At 42.3% G+C, this 24,373-nt stretch overlaps 1 protein-coding gene across 1 annotated transcript in view; it reads right to left on the bottom strand.

Annotated features, from left to right (window-relative positions):
* Nucleotides 1-13,483: 13,483 nt before the first annotated feature.
* Il20rb (interleukin 20 receptor subunit beta) overlaps nt 13,484-24,373 on the bottom strand; it is a 29,996-nt gene continuing 19,106 nt past the window's right edge. The window contains exons 6-7 of the mRNA XM_010625535.2: nt 22,858-23,000; nt 13,484-15,477 (exon numbers count right to left, since the gene is read on the bottom strand). Of these exons, the coding sequence (XP_010623837.1) occupies nt 15,370-15,477; nt 22,858-23,000 (251 nt within the window). The 3' untranslated portion in view covers nt 13,484-15,369. The remainder of the gene's footprint in view (nt 15,478-22,857; nt 23,001-24,373) is intronic.

The raw sequence follows: 24,373 nt of genomic DNA, 5'->3' as shown, positions 1-24,373 counted from the left end.
GACGCAGGTGGTAAAAGAATTTTACTAGTACACAGGAATATAGGAAAAGCAGGAGTTTATGTAGATCACTGGTTACACTGGAATAGGTGGAAAGGGCCCAAGATAGTGCAGTTAGGGTGAGGACTGGGGTTTTTATAAGGAAATAAAGACGTGGGGAAGCGTATGAGGTGGCAAATGTAGATATCTTAGAAATGCATTTTTATGGGAGGTTTTTTGTTCGTTTTTTAGGAACATCTGTATTGAATTTAAAGTTGCATGCCAAAGTTGCAAACTGTCAAGGCCTTGGGTTTGGAAGGAAAAGACAATATTAGCTCGGTAGGAAAAGGCTTGTGTGTTTACTCATATCTTTTTAGTCCTCATTAGTGCTTTATGACTGTCCAGTATGTGCTGGGCAGAAATGTACTGTCAAAGACAGCGCATTTTAACCCTTTTGCTCTCCACATCCAGCCCGCTCCTCTTCCCACCTCTCCTCCGCTGGGCCGAGCTCACACTCACGGCCTGCAGAGTCCCATGCTTGGCCCGCGCTCCTCTCCATAATAATCTCATATATCAAAGCTGGAAAGACTGGGCTCTGCCTGTGAGCCGCTCCACTCCACGCTGAATATCATTATCAGAAGCCCCTCACTCCCTCGGCTTCCTATGCAAAGTCCCGAGCTCCCCGGGGCACTTCTTGAAGAAAGTGCCTTGCAAGACTGACATTTGTTATTTTGCGGGCTAGGGCGCAAAAGCTCCTCTGAGACCAGACCAAATCAGTTGCAGCCGCTGGCTCGCACGGACCAAGAGCGCCACTGACACCTAGTGGCAGCTATGGAAATGACAGCGGCTCTCGCGCTCCCCTGCAAGCCACTCTGGAAGAGCCAAACAATCCCAAGGATCCAAGTGTTTAAAAATATCCCAAAGCAGGACGGAAGTGGAAACAAATTCTAGTCTTCGCCAGCTCTTTGAGGATAGACGAACCGGCATATCAGGTTTAAATATCCTAATCTGGAAAAGGGAAAGAGAAACCGAAAGGAAAATGAAGTGTTAACGCCCATCTATCTCAGGATAAAGCCAGATCATGAACAGGACATGGAGTCAGAGGTGTTAGGACCCAGCTTTACAATGTCCCTGCCCTCTGACTCACGAGTGGAGCATATGTGTCCTCACTGCTACCGTATTCGGAATAGCAAGACAAGGGCAATATATATAAATATATACCTATAAATTATTTTTCAAGCAATGCAACTCAGGTATACATAATACAACTTTTGTTACCGTTCTGTAATTCAGTTCTTTCATCAGCTTACCCTGTAGGTTTACTCCTCCTCCTTAGCACAAAGCGGGGCAGCTAGCATTCCTCTAGGTTGGAAGGAAATCACAGAGAGGATAGTCAGATGCCTCTCAGTCTCTCAGACACCACTGATCTAGACAAGCAAGATGTATGGCCCAGTCCCAAGTCATCAGTCCCGCAGAGTGAACAAACTCATTTCCAAAGTGATGACATTTTTCCTCCACAATGAGAAGAAATTGATCACAAGAAGCTTTGGCAGAAATCCCTCCTTCCCTGTCCTGTCCTGCGTCCCCATGGCAGCTGCTGTGGGACAGGCTGACTCAACATCCTGAAAGTCACAGCGCCACGGCCTCTCCAAGCAAGTACCCCCTCGAACAGCAACAAACCTCAGGGGGGATTCAGGACTCACATAAATCTCAAATGCAACTGCTGATATCTCACAGGTCAAACACCCCAGCAGGCTTGTGGATCCACATTCCTGTGCTTGATGCCTAACTACCCCTTAAAAATTGTGTAACTTTGGGCGTGTTATTTAACTTTGCTGAGCTATGAGTCTTCATGTGGGAGACAGAACTACTAGCAGTATTTCCCATATCAGGATGGGTAGAGGTTAAAGGAGACGGTACAGGTATCTGAGAAGGCCCTGGGCCTCATCACCTCCTGTTCTCACCTACACCTGCATTATCTGTCAACCCAGTTTAGCTCAGTAGCCGAAGCCTCAAAGAAGGGTAAGAAGAGAGGAAGGACCTGGGTACTGCCGCTGGGGTGGCAGGGAGTTTAGCCCCAGCGATGACCTGGAAACTGCCTTGGTTGGCACAGTAGCAACAGTATAGCCACACCCCACAGCCTCACACAGCACCTGTGTGAAAGCTAAACCATTGGTCACCAGCAAATGGTTCAGCCAAATGGCATCAGAGTGCCCACCATGTCCTCTACTAGCTACTTTGCATACATTAACTAATTTTACCTCTATCCATCATGGTGTGGGAGGTATTGCTATCAACTCCATCTTCCAGATGAGGAAGTAAAACTCAGAAAGGCTAAATAATGTGCCAAAAGTCACACAGCCTGTAAGCGTAGAGGTAGGACTCAAATGCAGGGAGGGTCAGCATAGAAGCAGCACTCTTGCTCCCCTCCACCCCACTGCCTCTGGCATTCTCTCCAGAATGTGGAGCTGGCCCATGCAACATTAGCTCCTGTGGCAAGGTGTCTGCTCTTCTAAGCAGGACAGGAAGAGCCTGGGCCACAGCCTCTTGGAGCAGCAGGGAGTAGGGTGCCTGCAGCATGAAGAGAAAAAGGTCCCCCATTCCCACCAAGAGTCAGCACAGAGTGCTTCAGGACATCCAGCCTGAGCTGCTCTGTTCAGTGGGGCAAGACTGGGCTTGAGAGAAGGGAGCATGAGGAGTAGGCAAACACCACTCATCAAGGAGCCAGCTGAGCCAGGATCCAGATGCACCTCTGAAGAGCAGCAGGGCCACTGGGTGTTTCTGAGCCCTAACTACCTTCTGCATAACTTTTTTCCGTTTCTTAGCTTCTATTTTCCCCTCCCAATGGCAGAGAGCAGCAGCCAACCCAGGAGATCTTTCCTCAAGTATTCTGGAGGGAAGCACAGGCTTCTGTCCTTTTTCACAATCCCTAGTGACTCTGTGTGGGCTCCAACCACTCTCGACTTTCCCTCTAATTCTTCCTCCGGTTTTTATGTTCTGCCCACCCTGCTACTCAGCACCCAGCCCTCATCCCCTGGCTGTCCACCTCTGACAGGCTCTCCCTATGAGCTCTGAATCCTTGAGGACCACACAAGGCATCAGGCCTGCCCTGTACCCCTTCTCCTTCATCAGCACATCAACCACAAGCAGGATCACCTACCATATTTGGAAGCCTCTTCGGCACTGCTGTGGAAAAAAGGTCACTACAGGTGCCTAGAAAGCTTTTTTTTCTTTCTTTCAAGGTATCTTTTTATAAGGGTCATGTTTTTCATTTGATATTTCTGAGTGAAAAAATAGGAAAATTTACAGATTTTACTGTTCATCTTTATATTGTACAGTGGCAGTTTTAAGTGCAAATACCAGAGCATTTAGCTCGTGTTGTAGAATCACCAAAATTATTTCATGGCTTGTTGCAGGAGGTTGCTCTCAGCTGGCCAGGAAAGGCAAAGACTGCCTCAGCCAGATTCAGGGAGTACAAAAGGAGGAAGAGATGATTCCCTCAGGTGCAGAGGAACACTTCCAGCCCCACCCTGGGACAGTACACATAAAGGCACAGGTGACCTCCCTCCAGCCAGCAATCCGGCCACCTGCCTCACCTAGGGGTGAGGTTCAGGAAGTCAAGCCTAATGTCTCTCCTTGCCATGAACCACAGCACCAACCAGCACAGAGGCGTGGACACATGGTGATGCCAGCCTGAGGTGAGGTCACCACTGTGCCATGTCCCCCCACCACAGGGTATAAGTACCCAACCCTCCCTGGGTCCACACCCTGACTTCACAGAGGTGGAGAGCTGCAGTGACCCAAGGATGGAGGGCAGGGGAGGCCAGGTGGACATACAGCCTGGACAGGGGAGTTGGTGGCCAAAAACCTGTGCCAGGCAAGCAAGGCAAGGTGGGAACACACAGAGCTGAGGCTTCAAGACCCTGGCACAGGTCCCATTGACCTATGGGATTTCACTTAGAAAACACAAGGTCAAAGATAAAATTAAGAATTCCAAGGAAGCAAAGGGCTAAAGGTGTAGGGAAAGTGGGAAGGGTAGGGGAAAGGTAATAAGGGAGAGGAAAAAAAAATATAAGAAACTGAAAAAATGAAATAAAGTGTGTGTAAATAGGGAGGGGAGGAGGGGGTGAAGGGAGGGCAGGGACAAGGGGAAAAAAATGAGAACCAAGACCTGTCATGTAAAGGCACAAGATCCCAATAATGAATGTAACTGTACTGTATACCTAAAATGTACCAATAAACTCAATTTTTTTAAAAAAAGAATTCCAGAACAGCAATCACACAGTAATAAACCCCACTGGGGAGGAAGCCTCCTGAGTTCAGGGCTTTCATAACTGCACTGGTCCTGACTGAGGTAGTAAGGCAGGATATGAGGACTGGGGCAAAACCATCAAAACAACTGGGCAGGGACAGGGATGTAGCTCAGCGGCGCAGCGCCTGCCCAACAAGAGCAAGGCCCTGGTTTTGATTCCCAGTACAAAAAAGACCAAAAAAAAACCAACAACTGGGCAGGATCTGTCAAAGTAATGAGACCCAAAGCACATGCGCAGAACACAGGACCCAAGAGGAGTGCAGCTCCTGAGCACTGTACACAGAACCAGTCAGAGAATTGCTATTTTCAAGTCTTCATTTATACCTGGCATGAAGTCAAGCTAGTCCCTATTAGGACAGTTTAGATCTGGCATCAGGCCAAGTGAGTTTTTGACAGGACAACAGCCCCAGTGCCTTAAATGCATGAGTGAAAAGCCAAACCAGGAATTCCAGGCACAAAAGACCCCTTTCCCTTAGCCTCACCACCATTATCAATCTGTTCACAGCCCCGCTGTCACTCTGCTGTGTACTTACTTCTCTTCCACATTTAATAAATGCACATCTCCACTGCCTTTTCTGTATGTTTTGTCTAATTCTTTGTTCAGGACACCAATAACCTGGAAAGAATTCCCCTGTGACCATCATCTGGTAACAGTAGGACAAAACAAAGATAGGCAGAGAGGAGACAAGAAAGCCAGGCGTGGTGGTACATACCAGTAATCCTAGTACTCTGGGAGGCTGAGATAGAAGAATCTCAAATTCTACCCGGCCTGGGCAACTTAACGCTTTAGCAAGAACCCTGTCTCAACATAAAAAATAAAAAATACAGAGGATGTAGCTCAGTTCTACAATGGTTCAATCCCCAATGCTGCAAAAAAGGAAGGGAGGTGTGTAGGGAGGGAGAGACAGGGAAATCATAATTTCAGAAGTGTTCTTTTATCCCATGATGAATATAAGCATTATGTACTACAAACATGTACTCCTAAAAATTTTTAAGTGTACTTTTTCATTGTACTTCTAAGAAAACAGCAACTTGTGATGCAAAATGACCCAAGATTATCCCTAACTGTACTCCAAATCTTTGCTCTCTAGGGCTGTTTATTCTCCCTAGGTTAGTTGGTTGGTTTTTCCCTTCCACACCCATCGTACCCAAAACCCTTAAAGATACTATTAATCTATAAACTAACCTAGTTGATAAGAGAAAGGGCAGCAACGTGAAATTAAGATGAAGAAACAGATTCAAAGGGTTCAAAGAATGCTCCTAAGCAAAACATCTTGGGTCATCCCTCTTAAAGAACATCTCCAAGAGCACACACGTATCCCCGTACCCAACAATGCACCTCCCTCTCTCCTCCACTCCCTCTTCCTCTCCCTTTCTCTCTCCTTTTCCCTCTCCCCACACTCAAGTTTCTCTGAGTGTACTTCTTTTAAGTCTTCCTAATCAAATCTGTCCCAGTCTCTCTCAGACAGATCCTGAAGTTGGTTACTGGAGCTGAGAAGGTCCCAAAGCCTGGGGGTCAGTCCAGGAGGGGTCCATTAAGGCTGTGGCAGCTGCTGAGGAAAAGCAGAGCATCAGCCCACATGGCAGGATGAAGACCATGGAAATGAGAGGCCACGGGTCGAGGGAGAGGGACACAGCAGCTCCAGCTGCAGGAGGCAGCCCAATGGGGCCATTCCAGGTCTTGTGAGACCTGAAGCTTAAATGCTTTATTTAGCACCGACTTTAAGAAAAAGAAAACAAAATTAGATACAAAAGTAAATATTTAATTGGAAATCCCAAAAGTAAATGGTAACAGTACATGGTACTAGTTGACTCGCCTTAGCCATCTGAGTTTTCTGAATTCCTGAATAGATGCTTTTTGATCACCTTTTCATGTGTGGACTTTGTAGTCACTACCTTGAGAGAAAACAGTCTTCTTCCGTGCAGCTGATCTGAAACTGCCTTCTATTACTGAAAGTTCAGAAAAGTTCTCCTCATTTTCACAAGCAGATATTGATACTGTCATGTGCACTTTTAGGACTGCTGTCAAGTTTAGAAAAATCTTCAAAGTGTTTGCTTTACAGATGAACTGCAAGTTTTCAGGGCATTTCCCACCGTGTGTGAGTGTATGAGTGTGTGTGTGTGTGTGTGTGTGTGTGTGTGTGTGTGTGTGTGTTCTGACTAGAGTTAAATTCTGAAATAGTCTCTGAAGAGATGACAATCATTGCCCGGGTTTTCATCTTTGTGCATTTTACTATGAAGTTTGTTTTCCTTTATTTCATGGAAGAGAATTTCTTTTCTTATCAGTACTATGGAAATAAGGCCCAGACACAAAAATTTATTCAATGGGGTTTTTGCTATGTACCTAAGATCTGTGTGCAGGAAGAAATAAAACAGATGGACCACCGGGCAGAAACCAGGATCCATTACACCTCAATCCCTAAGCACCCATTCTATGGGTCCTCTAATACGAGTCTGATCAAAGATATTGAATTTTGATATTTTACGTATCTCTTCCCTTACTCTCCCACTTTCCCTTCCTCTCCCTCTCTTCAAGTCCTAGGGATTGAACCTAGGGTTTCCTGCATTCCACCACTCCTCGGCCACTGAGCTAAACCCCACCTTTGTTTTCTGTCTCAAAGTCACAACACACAAAGTCAGCCCTAGTTTCTGTTTTCCTAATCTAGCACAGTCGGTGACACCAATAAAATACTGACATAACAAACACCTCAGCAAATACGCTTTTCCCCCCCAACTACTCTTAGAATATTTGGTGTAGACTTTCACTCTTTTGTGTAACATTTTGGACACACGGTGTTTCAGATTTACTGTGTGTCAGCTGACCTCAGCCACTGTTTTATTTTCATGCTCAGTTTAGACTAAAGTTTCGGCTCAAAGTGTGGAATTCGCCATTTCTCCCAAGGTTCTTTTGCAGAAAGAATATGAGACTGCTAGGGATTTAGCTCAGTGGTTCTGCTGTCTGCCTGGCAAAGGCAAGGTCCCAACTTCAATCTGCAGTACCAAAAAAAAAAAAAATGAATATGATGTATACCTAAAATGTACCAATAAACTCAAAAAAAAAAAAAACACACACACACACACACACAAACTTTATCTAAGAGTTGAGTTCTACATATTTTGAAAAACTGAGAACCAAGACCTGCCATGTAAAGGTATAAGATACTGTATACCTAAAATATACCAATAAACAAACAAACAAAAAAGAATATGAGGGAGTCCCAATGCATTGGAGTGATAGGGCTCCCTGGAAACAAAGGGTATGTATTTTTAGATTTCCTATTTTTAGGGCCAGGGGTTTAGCTCAGTGGTGCCACCACCTGCCTCGCAAGCGCAACATTCAAAGTTTGATCCCAGTACCAAAAAAATAAATAAATAAACTAAATTTCCTATTTTTATTTTCTTAAAATGAGTTCATATTGATTTTTTCCAATCCAGTTCTAACAACATAGTGTTCCTGTTCAAATTTCTAATTCTACAACATTTTCTCTTATGCTAAAAAGTTATATATTTACCATCCATAAGTTCTAAAATAACATTACAATATTATCCAATTATTCAATAAATTGTCCCATCAATTATCAAGTAAAGTTGTTTTTCTAATATTTATTGTTATTTTTTTACTTCATTCCACTAAATATTTGCAAAAGAAAAAAATTTCTTAGCTCTAGAATCATTCTTAGTCTCTCACTCTTCGCTATGAGTCTTTAGTTTATGGATATTTGGGTCAGCTGTTTTCAGGGTGAGGGCCCTGACTTCAAAACAGCAGATCAGCACAGCTCTTGCATGGTGGAGACTGTCAGCCACTAGGAGAGCACACTTGCTGCCTACTGCAAGATGGCAGAGAAAAAGGACCAATGAGCCAGAGGCCAAAATTCTACATCAGTTCCTCATCACTAGATACGATCAAGATTGGCACCCTGGCTGAAGGCATCAATTTTGTTCATTGCTATTGAATTATCAAAGCTATCTTACCCATATTATTTATTATTTTCATAGGTTCTGGGTTTCTTTCTTTTTAAAACCCTGTTCTAATCTTTCAAGTTGTTTATCTTACCCTTTTTTTGAGTTATAAGCTGTAACCTCTCCCTCCCTTTGTAATATTCAACGTTCTCTTAACTTAAACCAGTGCATCAGGTTGTGTATATTTCTACATCAAGTTTCACAGAGAATAATCAAAATAGTTTTCCTCATTCATGGAAAGTTAACATAAGAACTAAGTCCAAGTTTTTTATTTTTCCCACAAGGAGATGAGATTCTTTATGATTAGCTGAGAAATTTACGCAGTATATTAAGATCTTTGCCTGAACTGTCCTTTTAACTTATGGATCGAAATTCAGGCTTTTCCTCTTGTGTATTATGATCCTTATTTCAATTATAGGTTTAATTTAATAACCAAATATAGAATTCTGTATTTTCAGAACTCTTTGGAAAACACAATTTCCAATTACCTTAATTTTCTAGAAAATTCAGAGTTCCCAAAGCCAAATAAGAATATCATAAAATACAACCAACTACACTTAAAGTTTAAATTAAAAATATATAGGGAAAAAATTTTAAAAATATATAGGGAGATATATCAAAGTATATCACAATTTTTTCATTTTCTGAAAAATGAACCAAATTATTTTAACTTTACATCATTTTCAGAAGGTTAAAGTGGAAACTTTCACAGAATCCTACAATTTATATATTTTATCAGTTCTAATAGAACCAGTTCATCAGAATAAAACCATTTATAGTCCATGCATGAGCACACATGTCACATTTAGCTGCCACCATTTAGGGTTAGAGGAGAAACCCAATTCTTCCCTCGAATCAATTATGCCATGACCCAAATTCCTGACTCAGTATTCTACAGGAGATGCATTTCTTCCTTCAGAGTAAACCTTTAAATTTAAGGCAAACTGATATATCATCTGGCTTCAATTCTCCAACTATAATGCTTTTTTACATTTTTAAATGACATTTAATTAAAATATCCCACTTTTGAAAGAAACATTTTAGGTGGAAAATTATTTTTTAAATGATTTATTAGCCAAAGAAAAGAGTAGTTGCTACTTCCTCACACCCACCCCTGCCACCTCCAAAAAAAAGGTCAGCTTTTGCTCTTTAGTGACATGCTTAGAACAAAACTTCAGGCCAGTTCTTTTTGAGACTTTTCTTTGCCAGCTCAAAGTTAAACTGCTTCACAGGTTAAGACTTTCAGAAAAGTAAGGTAAAAGGAATAAAGAAGAAGGAAGGGAGAAAAGACAGAGGTGGAAGAAAGGAGGAGAGAGAGGAAGGAGAAAAGAATGAATTTGAAAAGAAGGAAAGAAAGAAGGAAGGGAGGAATAAAAGTAAAGAGGATGAGGGGGAAAAGCATAAAATTATTCATCTCAAAACAATGGGATTAATCTATTAAGTAATTCCAATACAGAGAGAGTTACCCTCTCTGTGGACAAAATTCAATAAACTATATTCTATAACAATAAGCAAAAGCAAGTATAATACATTTCAGACTTTTTACCATTTATAACCTCACTGTTTGTCGAAGGGCGTATTTCCAGTCAAATGACATCCTGATATCTCTGAATATTCCTTTTAATTTGATACATTTAAAATGTTTACTTTAAACCTTCCAATTTTTCCTAAATGTAAAAAGATCCCTTTATCTGAGATTATCTCATAAATTAAAACTGAGTTGCTTAAAGTGATTTGTATTTAAATTTCAACATCTATTTGCTGCTATCTACTGAATTAAAGCTTTTATTTAAGTACAGTAATAGCTGGACATGATAGCACACACCTATAATTTTAGCATTCAGGAGGCTGAGGGAGGAGGATCACAGCAAGTTCAAGGCCAGCCTGGGGTACACAGTGAGTTCAAGACCAGCCTGAATTACATAGCAAAAAAAAAAATCTATAAATAAATGAATGACAGTAATTGTCTCACGCCATTGCCCCTCCATAATTAGGCTTAGTCTAAGGAGAGGGGCTTTTCTGTTTTGATCTGTTTCCAATTGAAAGACTCTACAGTTAAGTGGAGGAGTGAGTGTGGCTGCAATGGCTTCACCTGGGAAAGCCTGACAGCACAGTTAATCGGTGGGAGGACACAGGAAGCCCTATTTTCTGGGGTGTGACCTCCAAGACTAGAAACCCAATGGGTGTTTGGGGGGCTTAATCTTTTCTTACTTTTGTTTGCAGCGCTGGGCCTCGAACCTAGGGACTTGCACATGCTGTGTAGGCTTCATCTTACACTAAGGCCATTTAGTGGAAGGCAATTTGCTGGCATCTCCGGGGACTGAGGAGACACCTAGCCACTTGGTAGCTGAGTACAGGAGCAAAACGGAGGCAGAGTCACTGTGGTTTGTTCCACTGCTCATTTTTCAAGGTAGCTTTTAGAAATTCCCTCACTGAGGTCCAAGAGTGGGACCAGGAAGAGGCCCTCGGTCTTGGGGCTCTTCGCAGGCCCCTGAGGGGGCTGGGGCTCAGGTTTTCCTTCAGTCCTTGCTAGTTCCAGCCTGCGCCCTGTACTGAGGGAGCCAAGGAAGAAAGAGCTGCATCTTCCCCACTGCGAGCGTCTCCTCCACCTCCCGCAAGGGCGGCTTTCCCAGGGTTGCTTTGTCAGGTGCTGCAGGACCTCAGCGTCCCAGGAGCCAGCAAAAGAAAACAGTTTCGGTCCACTCTGACGTTCCAGGTCCCAGCTTCAAGGCTGTTCACCTCCGTGGTTTAGCACGCATAGGGCAGCAGAGGGGCTCCCCGTACTGAGTGGTGGCCTGAGGGGAGGGGCATCAAAATAAGGGAATAGTAACACACAGAAAAGACCGGGGAGTCCGGCAGTGGCCACAGCCCAGCCGAGAGAGCGCTGTGGGCACACAGGGAAAATAACACCTCCGCCGATACCGCGAGAAACAGAGCGAGGAGATGGTGGCCGCTGACATCGAAGTCCCCTGGTGATAATGGCGGCTTGTTAGAGGCCAAGCCCAGGGAAGTTTTCCAGCTGAGTCCAGGAAACTGGTCTGAACATTCCATTCTCTGCGCAGGAAGCCAGGGAATTGCAAGCGGGAGCAGAAGGAATTTTCCAGAACTCACCACAAGGTGACGCCAGACATCCGTGGACATAATGAGGGGCTCCCATCCTAGTGGGCTCAAATTGTCCATGGGATCTAGTCAATGAGAGAGTCAAAGGAAATCGAGAGATCTGCACCCACAGAAAATCACCTAGCCAAAGGATACATTAGAGAACACAAAATATAACAAAAGATACCTTTTTTTTTTTTAAGAGATGGAGGCATGCACAGATACTGAAATCCCTCTTTATAGGAACCCAGACGAACTTTGCATGGAGTCTCTTGACAGGACAGACATAAGCAAGGGTGGCCACGCTGGAAGTGGAGTGAATGACCATGAGAGGCTGTTGCGGGGCTTGAGGTGGCAGGGGATGGTGGCTGGGGCCAGGGGCCAGGGATTGGGGATGAAGGAGAAAATGCCTCTGCCTGATTGGTACAATAAATAAATCAACAAACCCAACAAACTTAATTAGCGAGTAGAAATACTGTACATTGTATTCTATATAGAATATTTCATCTTTGGGAATTCACTTTGCCATCTTTGGCTCTTGTCGACATCATGATGGGTGGATGACTTCAAATTTATTCTGTCAACTGATGCCAGACAATATCCCCTGATGCTCACACTGTCCCACTGCTGGTTAATAGGAGGCCTTTTCAGGTTGGTTATGAATAATTTTGAATGAGCTATTTAAGATTTTGTTTTCTGATCCAATAAAGTTTAAATACTCTAGTTATCTTGTGTATTTCAGCCCGATAGGACACGGAATTAGCCATGGATCCAAGAACCTATGCCTTCTTTAGAAAAAAATAGTATTGCAACCCCAAATCTGGACATTAGGGTAAATAGAGAAGGGTGGCATTTCTTCTGGGCCATTTTAGTGGGGAAAAGCCAAAATATATTTAAAGTGTATAGAAGCCTAACTTCATATTAACTTATTTGACTCAGTTAACAGTACACAGTTCTTATTCACACTTTGGAGTCTACAGTTGACCCTTCTTTTCACTCATCCTGGAATCTAGGCTCCTAATACACAATGATTGGCTTTATCTGATACTTAGAAGAGTAACTTTTTAAAAAATCTGCTATTGCCTCGCAAGCACCAGGTCCCAAGTTCAATCCCTGGTATCCCCCCAAAAAACACTGAATAACAGTACAAACACTGAATAACATTTGTTTTAGACAGCATGCCCTTTCTGCTATTGCCTCGCAAGCACCAGGTCCCAAGTTCAATCCCTGGTATCCCCCCAAAAAACACTAACAGTACAAACACTGAATAACATTTGTTTTAGACAGCATGCCCCGCAGTATTTGTTGTCTAATTACTGTGCTCTAGAGTCATAATCTCATATCATGTGGCTAGGCAAAGACTTATCTGACAGTTTGGATTCAGATGCCTGCATTTACCTTGACTTGAGAAGGCTGCACAATCTGCCCCTTTTCATTTCTCCATAAGGCTTATAAGCTCCCAATATGCCAGACAGTTCACTTACTGATAATAATTTTTATTATTACATTATTAGTATTTTACCCCATTGGAACATCAGCCTCATGGAGCAAGGATTTGCTCATTGGACCCTGGTGTTGTTCCCTGAAGGCAGGATAAGAAAGCTGGACTTGGTTCTGAGGAAGCTCCGGGGTAGACAACAGCAAGAGCAAAGGGGACATCTTCACTGAAACAGCAGAAGCCACCTGGACCACTCCCCTCTGATACTTCCCCCAGTGCCCATGGGACACAATGACTATCTGTGAAAAGAAAGCCAGCATTCATGCTGAACCTGCTCCTGGGCCTCCTAACTGAACACCTGGAAGGTTTAAGCTTCCAGAAGAAGTTAGAGTTCTTCTGTAGCTTCTGACCAGACTCCTGGCTCACCTCAACAAGCCCCAGTTACAGCTGTTTATCACAAAATGTATTCTGTCCACTCATGAAAGTGTCCAAGCTTAAACAGACAGGAGACAGGGATAAATAAGCTGGAGAAGAACCTCCAGGAGACACAGAATTATCAGCAGTGGAGGAGGCAGCCCCTCTATCATCAGTGCTCAATGTCTGGTGCATGGTTGAGGACATGAGAAGACAACAGAAAAATTTAGAGAAAATTAAGTATCTACATAGGCCAGCAAAAATGAATAGACTCTTGGGGGAGATTCCAGAAGAGGGCTTTCTGGGCCTGGGCAGGCGACATAAAGAAATACCTTCAGGGAGAAGGGGCACAAAACAGGAAAGCACAAAAGTGATGACCCATATAGTAGCAGTACAGTCTTTTATTTTTGCAAACTGAACATATATTTCCAGTGCAAACGAAATTCACACAAAAAGGGGCAACCCATCACTTTCTAGTTCCTCTTCTGTCTCTCTTGGACAGAAGCTTTCCTCTTCTCAATAAATTTTTCCTACTCTTAACCTCAAAAAAAAAAAAAAAAGAAAAGGAATTCACACATAAAAAAATGTACGCAGAAACATACAAAATGGTACAATGGCAAGATCTTCAGCAATCTCCTAACCGGGGAGAGAGCCTGCCCTCTGTCCATAGAGACTCCACCTGGTGGAGCTGGGGTGGTCGGCCTCTGTCTCCAAGGAGGAAATACCTTGCTGAAGCAGTCAGCTCTCTCCACAGAAGGCTGGCTGAAAGGATCCAGGAAGCGGCCATGGAGACAAACCAACGCAGAAGCTCCTGAGTTGAGAGGGGTGGGGGCTTAAAAATGAGGTGCGGGCCTTGCTTATCAGTCTCTCATCCCTCAAGAAACTCCTCCCTCTGATCCTTCTTTGAAGGTGTCTCTTCTTCAGCTGATAGGAGGAGAAATGGGCAGGGCTTCTTCCAAAGCTGGGCTTGGGATAAGTAGCCCGGAAAGAGCAGAGGATCCCTGAGTGAGCTGTTTTAGGAAAAGAAGGTCCCTGTGGATTTCCTGTGGACAGGGGCCTCCAGAAAGCACCCAGCACCCTGGCCAGGAGAAGCAGATAAACAGCAAAGTTGGGGTTCTTGTACACTGAGGCTGCTGTCCACACATACACACACGCACGCACGCAGGCAGCCCATGACTGTGGACTCCCAGGGCGTGGCTGCAGCAGAGGACTCAGACTGCTCCGCCCTTGCCCCAGCTAGTACCCAGGGTCACCCCACTCTTCTCTCCAAAGGTATCCTTGCGTTCGTGGTATAGTGGTGAGCATAGCTGCTTTCCAAAGGTACCCTTTCACCCTTCTGGAATCAAGACTGACAACGTAACTAAATCCCTGGCAACCACTTTCTTCCTGGAACCAAAAGGATTATGCGGTAAAATCCCCTTTCATTTCAACTCTGCCCTTTAGCAACTCCACAGGACAAAGGGGCACAAGTCTTGCACCTTGCTGATGTCCTTCTGTGCTCCTATTGTGTTGCACACTTTTACCTTCTGACCTCAGAGTACACACACGACCCACGGCCCATGGTGTTCCACGGCTCAGTGTTCATACACACCTCCCAGTGGGGCTGGGTCTTCATCCTGGTCAAATGCCATGGAGTTGTTAAGCGCCACCATCTGGGCTTAAAGCCCATCTAGGCATTGGGCTTAAAGCGGAACCAGCACTTGCTCCCATCCTCCCTTTCCGCTTCAGGGCGGCCCTTGATCACTCTCATTACACATTTGCATCCTGCTCTCCAGAGGAGCTGAGTCTGTCGCAGTGACCAGAGATGCCAGCTTCTCCTCCGGATGAATGCGCACACGCAACCGGAGACAGAGGGCATCTGACAGGTGTGTCATTAATCCCCATTATGGATGAGAAAACTGAGGCACAGAGGGATTAAGTCTCTCTCCCCAGAGACATTCGTATGTGAAACAGCAGAGGTCATACCACCTGACCCCTGGTCAGCGCTCTGCAGCCGTAACTCTCTGCCCCTGATGGTCGCTTCGAGGCACGGACAGGCAGGCAGGCAGGCAGGTGCTCCTTGAGTCTCCCATCCTCTGTTCATGAAGGAAAGAAACACTGCCCCTTTTCGAGTCCTGTATCCTGAGATCAAGTTGTCAGCTCCTGACAGCTGGGCCCTTTCCAAAGGCTACTAGATCCATGCCTGGAAGAGCTCCTCAGAAGATGGCACCGCCAGGGCACAGGAATCCACCTCTTCCCTTCTACAGCTGATTAACTTCTGCGGTGAGTTGGTTATTTTCTGAAATTAATTTTCACCAACAATCATTAGTTGTTACTAGCAGTAATAGTAGTGGTTGTTAAGACTATCACACAAATCCCAACTATTTATTTATTCAATTAACTTTCAAAAAAACATTTCCAATATCTAGGTCAGTGACTTCCAGCATTTGTGAGATCTCCCAGCTCCCTGCTCAGCAATTCCCTCTCTGGGAATCTGCCCCACAAAGCCCAGAACAAATTCTGGTCAAAAAACAAAAATAAACCTGCCCTTCTATTAGAGAGCTCTGAGAAGAGTGACCTGTTCTGGAAAAGACGGTACCAAGAAGGGCTCACTGGTGAGTGTCAGTGGCCACCCTCCATCTGTCTCCTGCCATTGGTCCAGTCAAACTCTCCAGACACTGGCTGCCTTAAATCTGCAGTGATTATGTTTATTTTTCAATTCTAGAGCAGCTCTGTCCAAATGCAACATAATGGGAACTACATATATAGTTTTTTAAATCTAGTAGCACAGTTTAAAAAGTAAAAGAAGCCAAGCATAGTGGCACATGTCTGTAATCCCAGCACTATGGAAGGCTAAGGCAGGAGGATCGCCAGTTATAGCCCAGCCTGCCCAATTTAGTGACTCTGAAAGACCCTGTCTGAAAAATTAAAGGGCTGGGAATATAGTTCAGTACAAACTCCCCCAGAACAAAAAAAAAGTAAAAGAATTAATTATATTTATTTTGTTTGACAAATAAATCCAAAATATCACATTTGCATGCAATTCAAAAAAATTACTGAAAGAGATCAAATATGTGGTACTATCTTCAAAATCTGTCATTTTCAAAATCTGTTTATATTTACAACACATCTTGACACACATTTCACCTGTTTAATAGCCACATTATGATTAGTGGCTACCATATGGTACAGCACAGTTCCAGAACATGAAAGATAAACAAGCAGCATCACTTCAGAAGACATAATGCTGTTGCACAGGTTAGAATTCACTTTCAAATGAGGCCCATATATATATAGATATAGATATAGATACAGATAGATATAGATATAGATTTGGGGGGGTACCAGGGATCAAACTCGGGCCCTTGCATTTGCAAAGCAGGTGCCAGAACCACTGAGCCAAATCTCCAGCCCAAGGGTCAGATAATTTTTTTTAAATGTAAGTTAGTTTTCTTTTTTATTAGTGAACATTAGTAGGTTTCACTTTGGTGATGAATCAGTTTTCAATATTCAAAAGTCGAGAGATTTCCCAAAAAGATCTGGATTTCTGGGGCCAAGGATTTAGCTTAGTGGTTCCACTGCCTGCCTTGCAAGAGCAAGGACCAGAGCTCAATCTTCAGTACTAAAAAAAAAAGTCTGGATTTCTGGGTTTATTGTTTAAAACTGGAAGCATCACTGGCTCACATTCCCTCTTGGTCACCAACTGCTGGAACTGGGAGCTGCTGCCTCCTTTAGATGGAAATGTTCACCCTGGGCACTGTCACATCTCCCCGTTGAGTTGCATTCATTGTGTAAACATTTCTTTTCTTTTTTTCCAGTACCTATCTGGCCCTCAAGCCAGAGCTCACAAAACCTACTTTCTGTGAACCCTATCAGGCCATACTTGGGATGGTCCACTAAAGAATTACCACCTGGGGCCACCGTTACTCCTGCTAGCTACCTTAGAGTAGAATACAGACAGAAAAAAGAAGAATAAAATCAGTCACAGAGAGAAAAAGGAAGACCCTTTAGCACTAAAGTCCCTTTCTATCCCTGGAGCAATTATGGATGAAAGAAGAAAAAAATATTTTTAAATAGAGATGAAATTAATATAATTTTCTTGGCATATATAGTCTTACTGCAGACTATGACTTGGTGCTATAAACTTCAATGGAAAGAAAATCTTAATAGTACATTTCAGAGTACATCCATGACCAGCTATAAAATAGAAGCAGACATGTAATGTTTCAGCCATAGAGGTAAATTAAACACAATCTTGCTAGGACTTGGTGAAGAATTGCCAAGGTTTTCTGACTGGTAATTTTCCATGGTCTAATATATGGGGAAAAAAGAGCTAATGACCTGCCTCAGCCAGGAGTGTTCTACTGCTGTAATAACTTCGGGTTAGTTCAGCGATCCCTATTTCACTGCGGGTTTCTACTTCTACTATGACAGAGGAGCACAAAACAGATTGACCTTCCTCAAATAACAGCTCTTAGGGTTGGGGATGTGGGCTCAGTGGCACTGTGCCTGCCTCACAAGCACAAGGTCCTGAATTCAATTCCTAGTACCAGAAAAAAAAAAAATCAACTTTTAAAGCTGATCAGATTCCTTAAGTCACTGAAGAGCAAACAAAAATTGACATTTGGAAAAAGGGAATGTAACTGAGTGATTGCCCCCTCCCCCTTTTTTTAACAGCTCCTTGCCAAGTGGGACCTGCCACACTTGGTACTGTGAAGAGTATCAGTCTTATGGTCCTGAAGAGTGAAAACAGAGATTTGGGCAAACATAGAAGTTAGAACGTGGAGAGGACAAATCCCCAAAGGGGGAGAGCTAGAATAGGTGTGCTACACATTTTACATACAAGTGCTATCCTTCCTGAACTGTGTGCTGGAAGGTGTGGGCCAAACCCCAAATAATCCAGCTAAGGCCACACAGGTTAACAGACACCAACTGCCTTTTGCCTAGGAGAGTAAGGTTTGGAAATTACATTCATCCATTTTAGTTGCTTACTAAAACAATAAGCAAACAAAAACCAATAGTCTTCAGTGAAATATAATAGAATCTAAAATCTCTACAACATATTATTCACCATATCCAGATTCAAAATCATTAGACATTAAAAAAAAAAAAGGAGGGCTGCCTGCCTCACAAGTGTTAAGTTCCTGAGTTTGTTCCCCAGTACAAAAAAAAAAAAAAAAAAGGAAATGTGACTCATGCCAAATAAAATGCAATAAACAGAGACCAATCTTGAGATGGCCACCTAATGAAAATACCAAAAATTTATCAAAATTTTTTAAAGTAGTCCAAGTATTATAACTAGAGGAAAATATTTTCCTAACAAATAAGTAAATAAAAATATCTGCAGAGAACATTTGTTATAAAAAGAGCCTAATGGAGATTCTAGAATTGAATAAAAAATATTAAAGTTTTAAAAATTCATCCGACGTGCCTAATATCAGATTGGTGATAACAACGGTCAGTGAAAAAGTGGATAGGCTAAAAAAGTTACTCAACTGTAGAACAGAGAAATAGTTTTCTCTATAAAACTAAATAGAGTCTCATAACTGTTTCTAAAGGTCTACCATATATCAAATTGGAGTCACAGCAAGAGAGAAGAAAACAGAAAAACTATCAGAAGATATATGGCTGAAAATGTCCCAAACTACAGTGAAAAAATTCAAGAAATTCAATAAACTACAAGCAATATAAACATAGAATAAATAACACGGAGTCATATTATAGTATAACTGATGAAAACCAATGGTAATTTGAAAGCAATAAGAAAAAAAGAGTGTACAGTAAGTCCCTACTTACAAACATTGGAGTTATACATTTTTACAACTACAAATGAACTTATGTGAGGGAAATTCATAGATTGCCAACAAATTGCGGAAGTAGCTCATATTTCTTTTTTTTTTCTTTTTATTGAATTTATTGGTACAATCTAGGTATACAGTACAGTTACATTCATCACTAGGATCCTGTACCTTCACATGACGGTTCTTGGTTCTCATTTTTCCCCTTGTCCCTGTCCTCCCTTCCACCCCCTCCTCCCCTCCCCATTTACAAACTCTTTATTTCCATTTTTTCATTTTCTCATATTTTTTCTTTTCCCTTATTTCCTTCCCGCTACCCTTCCCACTTTCCCTACACCTTTGGCCCTTTTCTTCCTATTTCACACTCTTAATTATCCCATTAGGATCTTGTGTACTATTATAGTTTTTCACACCAGAGAAACTATTCGGTATTTACACATGTGTGAGTAGCTCATATTTCTGTCAGACATCGTCACAGTTGTGCTGCTATGTGCTTACTGTACAATGCGATAACATATAGTAGTACAGAACCATCAGGGGCTTACTGGACTTATGTGCATTTGGTTTTTATATGCTTTACATTGTAGATTTATGTCAAAGGTGTATAAGACTCACTTTGTTGGCCTTACAAACAAATCTGATCTGTGAACGTTCTCTTGGAATAGAATTCATTCATAAGTCAGGAACTTATTGTATTTTATAGAAGGGAACAATATTAGAAACAATAGCTATTATCAGAAATAATGTGGACCAGAAGATAATTCAACAACAGTTCTAAAGTAGTAGGAAAAAAATATTGTCAACCAAGAATTCAGAAAAAATCCTTCAAGAATTAAGACAAAATAATAGCCTTTTGAATCCAGGGATTTAGCTCAGTGGTTCTGCCGCCTGCCTTGCAAGCACAAGGACCCAAGTTTGATCCCCGGTACCAAAAACATAATAATAGCCTTTTTAGACTAGAATTTGCCACCACTGAATCTACAGTAGCAAACCTGTGAAGTTTTCCAAACTGAAGGAAGCCATACTAACTCGAAATACAGATCTCAAGAGAGAAAAAAGAATGTCAAAGATGGTAAATATAGGGGTAAGTGTAGATGATTATTTTATCTTTTTAAAATGCGAATACTTAAAGAAAAAAGTAATTTCATGCTCTTACATTTCATATAGTGATACAATTTTAATTCTAAGAAGATTGTAAAATCTCCTTAATAACATGTATGTTATAATCCACACAGTGATTATGAGAAAATGTGAAGGATAACCAGAAAGTCAATGGGTGCAGAGAAATTCTAATATTCTATGTTTACTTAACCCAAAAAGAGACAGAAAATAATAAAACAGAAAAAGCAGGAAAAAAAGCAAAAAATGAAATTACTGACTTAAGGGGAGGTTTGAGGTGAAAAGGAGGGCAGGGATATGGGGTAAAAATGAGAACCAAGATCTGTCATGTAAAGTTATAAGATCCCAATGATGAATGTAACTGTACTGTATACTTAAAAATAAGTGCCAATAAACTCAACTTTTAAAAAAAGAAATTATGGACTTATATGCAACCATATCAATCATTATAGTAAATGTTAATGAACTAAACATACCAATTAAAATGGCAGAGATTATCAGAATTGATATATACCAAAAGAGTTAAAAATAGAGAAGTAGACCATTTGTTATCTATAAGGGACATAAGAGAGATTTAAGGTAAAAATATGTTTTTAAATGGTATACCTCAAAACAGTAAACAAAAAAGGAAATATATTTTATAGCAATAAAGAATATTGCCAGAGATGAAGAGCAACATATTACAATGCTGCAAGTTACTCAAGAAGGCATAAATAATAAATGCACTTAAAAGAAAGCCTCAAAATACATTAAGGAAAAACTGACAAAAAGGAAGAAACATAGGCACATCCACATGCATAGTTGGGATTTTGATGTCCTTCTTGCAATAATTAGTAGAACTACTATACAAAAAAATCAGGACAAAGAGTCAATGACAAACATAGGTCAATATGCCAGAAGTGATAAAAAATGTAGTGATTTTTAAAAACCTTATTACTGTAAAAGACACACTGCCAAGAATGATAGGATAAGTATGTTTGAAGTGAGAAGAACTATTATGAGGATGATTAGAGGCAACATATCTTTTACTGTAATAATTTTTTTTTATTTAAACATTTACCATATGTTTTGACTACCACTCAGCATGTAAATCCTTAGAGCAATCCTGGTACTCAGCTCTATACTAGGGTCAGTTAAAGTTCTGACTACCTGGAGAACTCAGGCGAGAAGAAGAGCAGGCATTAAGATAGCAGGATGGGCAAACATCTGGAGACCTGGACTGGAGGGAGAATTATTCTTCTGTGTAGAGAAAGAAAGCAGAACCATGCAGGTGACACAAGAGTGACTTTCCAGTGAATTCCAGGAGTGCACAGCTGCAATTCTGGCTGAAGCTAACTGCTGTCTCCCTAAGGGTAAGAAACCCATGGGGATGACAGGGATGGAGGGGGTTGTTTTTGTTTCTGTTTGATTTTGCTGTTGCTTTGTTTCATTTGTGCTGCTCTCTGTGGTTGAGGGCAAGAGGACCATTTGAGAGGCAGGCAGATTTAAAGTATAAATCTGCTACAGTCTGCATTTGCTCTTCTGCAACAGACTAGGCCCACTCAGACTTGTGGTCCCTCGTTCTCAGGAGAAAGATAAGAATCCTGCTCTTACCTAGGTAATGTGGCTTACGCCTGTAATCCCAGCACTTTGGGGGCTGAGACAAGAGGATCGCTGTGAGTTCAAGGCCAGACCAGACTACATAGTGAATTCAAGGCAAGCCTGAAGTACATAATGAGACCCTGTCTCAAGAAAACAGCAACAAAAATCCTGTGCTTAGCCAGGCATGGTGGTGCACGCTTATAATCCCAGCACTGAAGGCTGAGGCAGGAAGATCACAAGTTGGAGCCCAGAGCCTTGGCAATTTAGCAAGACTGTCTCAAAATAAAAAATAAAAGAAGGGCTCAGTATGAAGGCCTTAGGTTATATTGTCAGAACTGCAAAACAAAACAAAACAGAATTGTGGGCTTGTAGGGAACTGGGAATATCGGTGGGAGCCCTCAGTCTTCAGAAGTCACTTTAAAAGTCCATATTGCTGTCCCCTCACCACATCCAGCCCTACCAAAGCCAAAACATAATCCATGCTTCCCACATGCACATGCATGTTCTTTGCCATGAAAACCATATTCTTGGTACACAAATCAAACATGTGGTATCCAAATATGCTATTCCATGTTGCAGCTGTTACAATTATGGGATGGGGCCAAGAATGCTCAGCAGAACATTATGCATAAGTCCTGACTTTTTGATCATGACATGTCCCGGGGAAAACCAGAGATGGCCTGCCAGGAGCCTCAGGGAGGTTCCCCACGACCTGGAAAAGGGAGGTCTCTCCTAACTTCTCTCATTAGAAGTTGCTGCAGTTTGAGTGTTTCCCCAGAAGCAGGTGTTGGAAACTGAACCACCAGTGCAACTGTGTTGAGATGGGACCTTTGAGAGGTGAGCAGGCCATGCAAGCTCTGTCTTCATTAATGGATTAATACAGAGCATAGAAGGCTCTGAGGCTGCGAGTTTGATATCATGCTCTCTCACAAACAAGTTGCAAGAAAGTCCTCACCAATCTCAGGCTTCCTGGCATCTGCAACAGCAACCTAAATGAATCTTTATCATTTATGGTATTATTCTGTTTCAGCAGCACAAATGGACTAAGACAAAAGTCTTATAAATATTCTCTTCCCATGTCTGCAAATCCCCACAAACCCACAGAATTGTGCCCGTGCCCAACTAAGGCCCCAGGTACACCTGGTCAGTATCATGCTGAAAGGAAAGAGACATGGTATTACCAAAGTGTCTGGGAGGACCACCATGGGGCAACAGGAGTACTGGAGCAGCTGGCCCATCTTCCAGATGGACAGTGGCACAACCACGAGGATCAGCATGAAGCCAACGAAGGCAAACAGGGCCAGCACCAGGGGAAGAGCCTCTCCTGGAGACAAAACAGCAAGCACAGGCTTAGGAACAGCTGTGAAGGGAAAACTGCCCACTGTGGACCTCTTCTGATTCCCTGGAGTTGGCTCTGAATATTGGCCAAGACAACAGATGCCAGCATCCTGAGATTAGATGTGCGCCCCAGTGACTAAAGTGATCACCATTTTCTTAGAATCTAGATTAAGGGATAGTTCCACAAAGTCCCAGGGAAGATTAAGATCATTTTCTTGGGAAAGGGAAGGGAGGAGCATCATATGTGAAAGTACCAGCCTTGTTAGCACGCACCTGGCCCTGCTGCCAAGGGAAGGCTGGGGCAGGGACCAGGCCCGGGGCAGGATGCGGGGAGGGTGCTGAAGCACAATAGCACAGAAGCGGGCTGGGTGGTAACTGAAAACAAAGCATTTTACAGCTTGCTCTTGGCACGGAGTCATATTATGGAGGAAAATACCGAGTCCAGAAAACAGTTGCCTAACAACTGTGCTATATCAAGCCCCTATCCAGACACTAGGGCTACTGCCTCCTTCCAGCTCTGTGCCAGGGCTGGACATGTGAGACCCTGTTTCCACAACCAGTGTGAGTACCCCTGCTTTTACACAAGAGACAGATGATGGCTGGATGATTAGCACCAAACTTACCAAAAGAAACCTCCTAAGTGCTGTTAAGGAAGAAAGGAAAATATCAACTCTTACTTTTTTATACATCTGTATTATTTAAATTTTTAAGCAAGTTTGATGTGATTTTAAAAACTAGTATGGGGTCAGGGATTTAGCTCAGTGGTGCCATTGCTGCCACCTGCCTTGCAAACACAAGGTCCCCAGTTTGATCCCTGGTACCAAAAAAAAAAAAAAAAGGTGGTCAGAAAATCTGCATGGAAAATGTCATGGCCATGATATTTGTGAAAAAACATGAACAATGCTTATATGCTTTAGTACTACAGCACATGTCTACACACAGGCCGTGACTAAAGAATTACATTCTTTGAGAGGGCAATTTGGAAACAGTAATCAAAATTAAATGCCCAGGCCTGTGAGCAAGCCACTCCATCTCCCAGAATTTATTCTTCAAATACATATATACACCAGCAAAATGGTCTTTGTACAAGGGAATTAATTTACTGCATTGTCTAATTTACTGCATTGTGTAATGACAAAATATTTAGAAAAAAACCTAAATCCTATCAACAGGGGACTAATTGCCTTAATCATAATGCACATACACAATGGAATAATATGCAGCAAAAAGGATGAAGGAGTTTTCTCTAAAAGATACATAAAATGAAAAAGACAAGATTAGGAAAAATCCATAGGGTATTCTACAATTTATACTAGAAAGAAGAAGACATAAGAAGAAGACATATTAAATATATACATA

The sequence above is a fragment of the Fukomys damarensis genome, unplaced genomic scaffold (genome assembly GCF_012274545.1).
Source record: "Fukomys damarensis isolate Sample0158 unplaced genomic scaffold, DMR_v1.0_HiC HiC_scaffold_37, whole genome shotgun sequence".
NCBI classification, from domain to species: Eukaryota; Metazoa; Chordata; class Mammalia; order Rodentia; family Bathyergidae; genus Fukomys; species Fukomys damarensis.
Note: the sequence above shows the minus strand (reverse complement) of the source record. Positions and strands in the feature narration are given on the sequence as shown.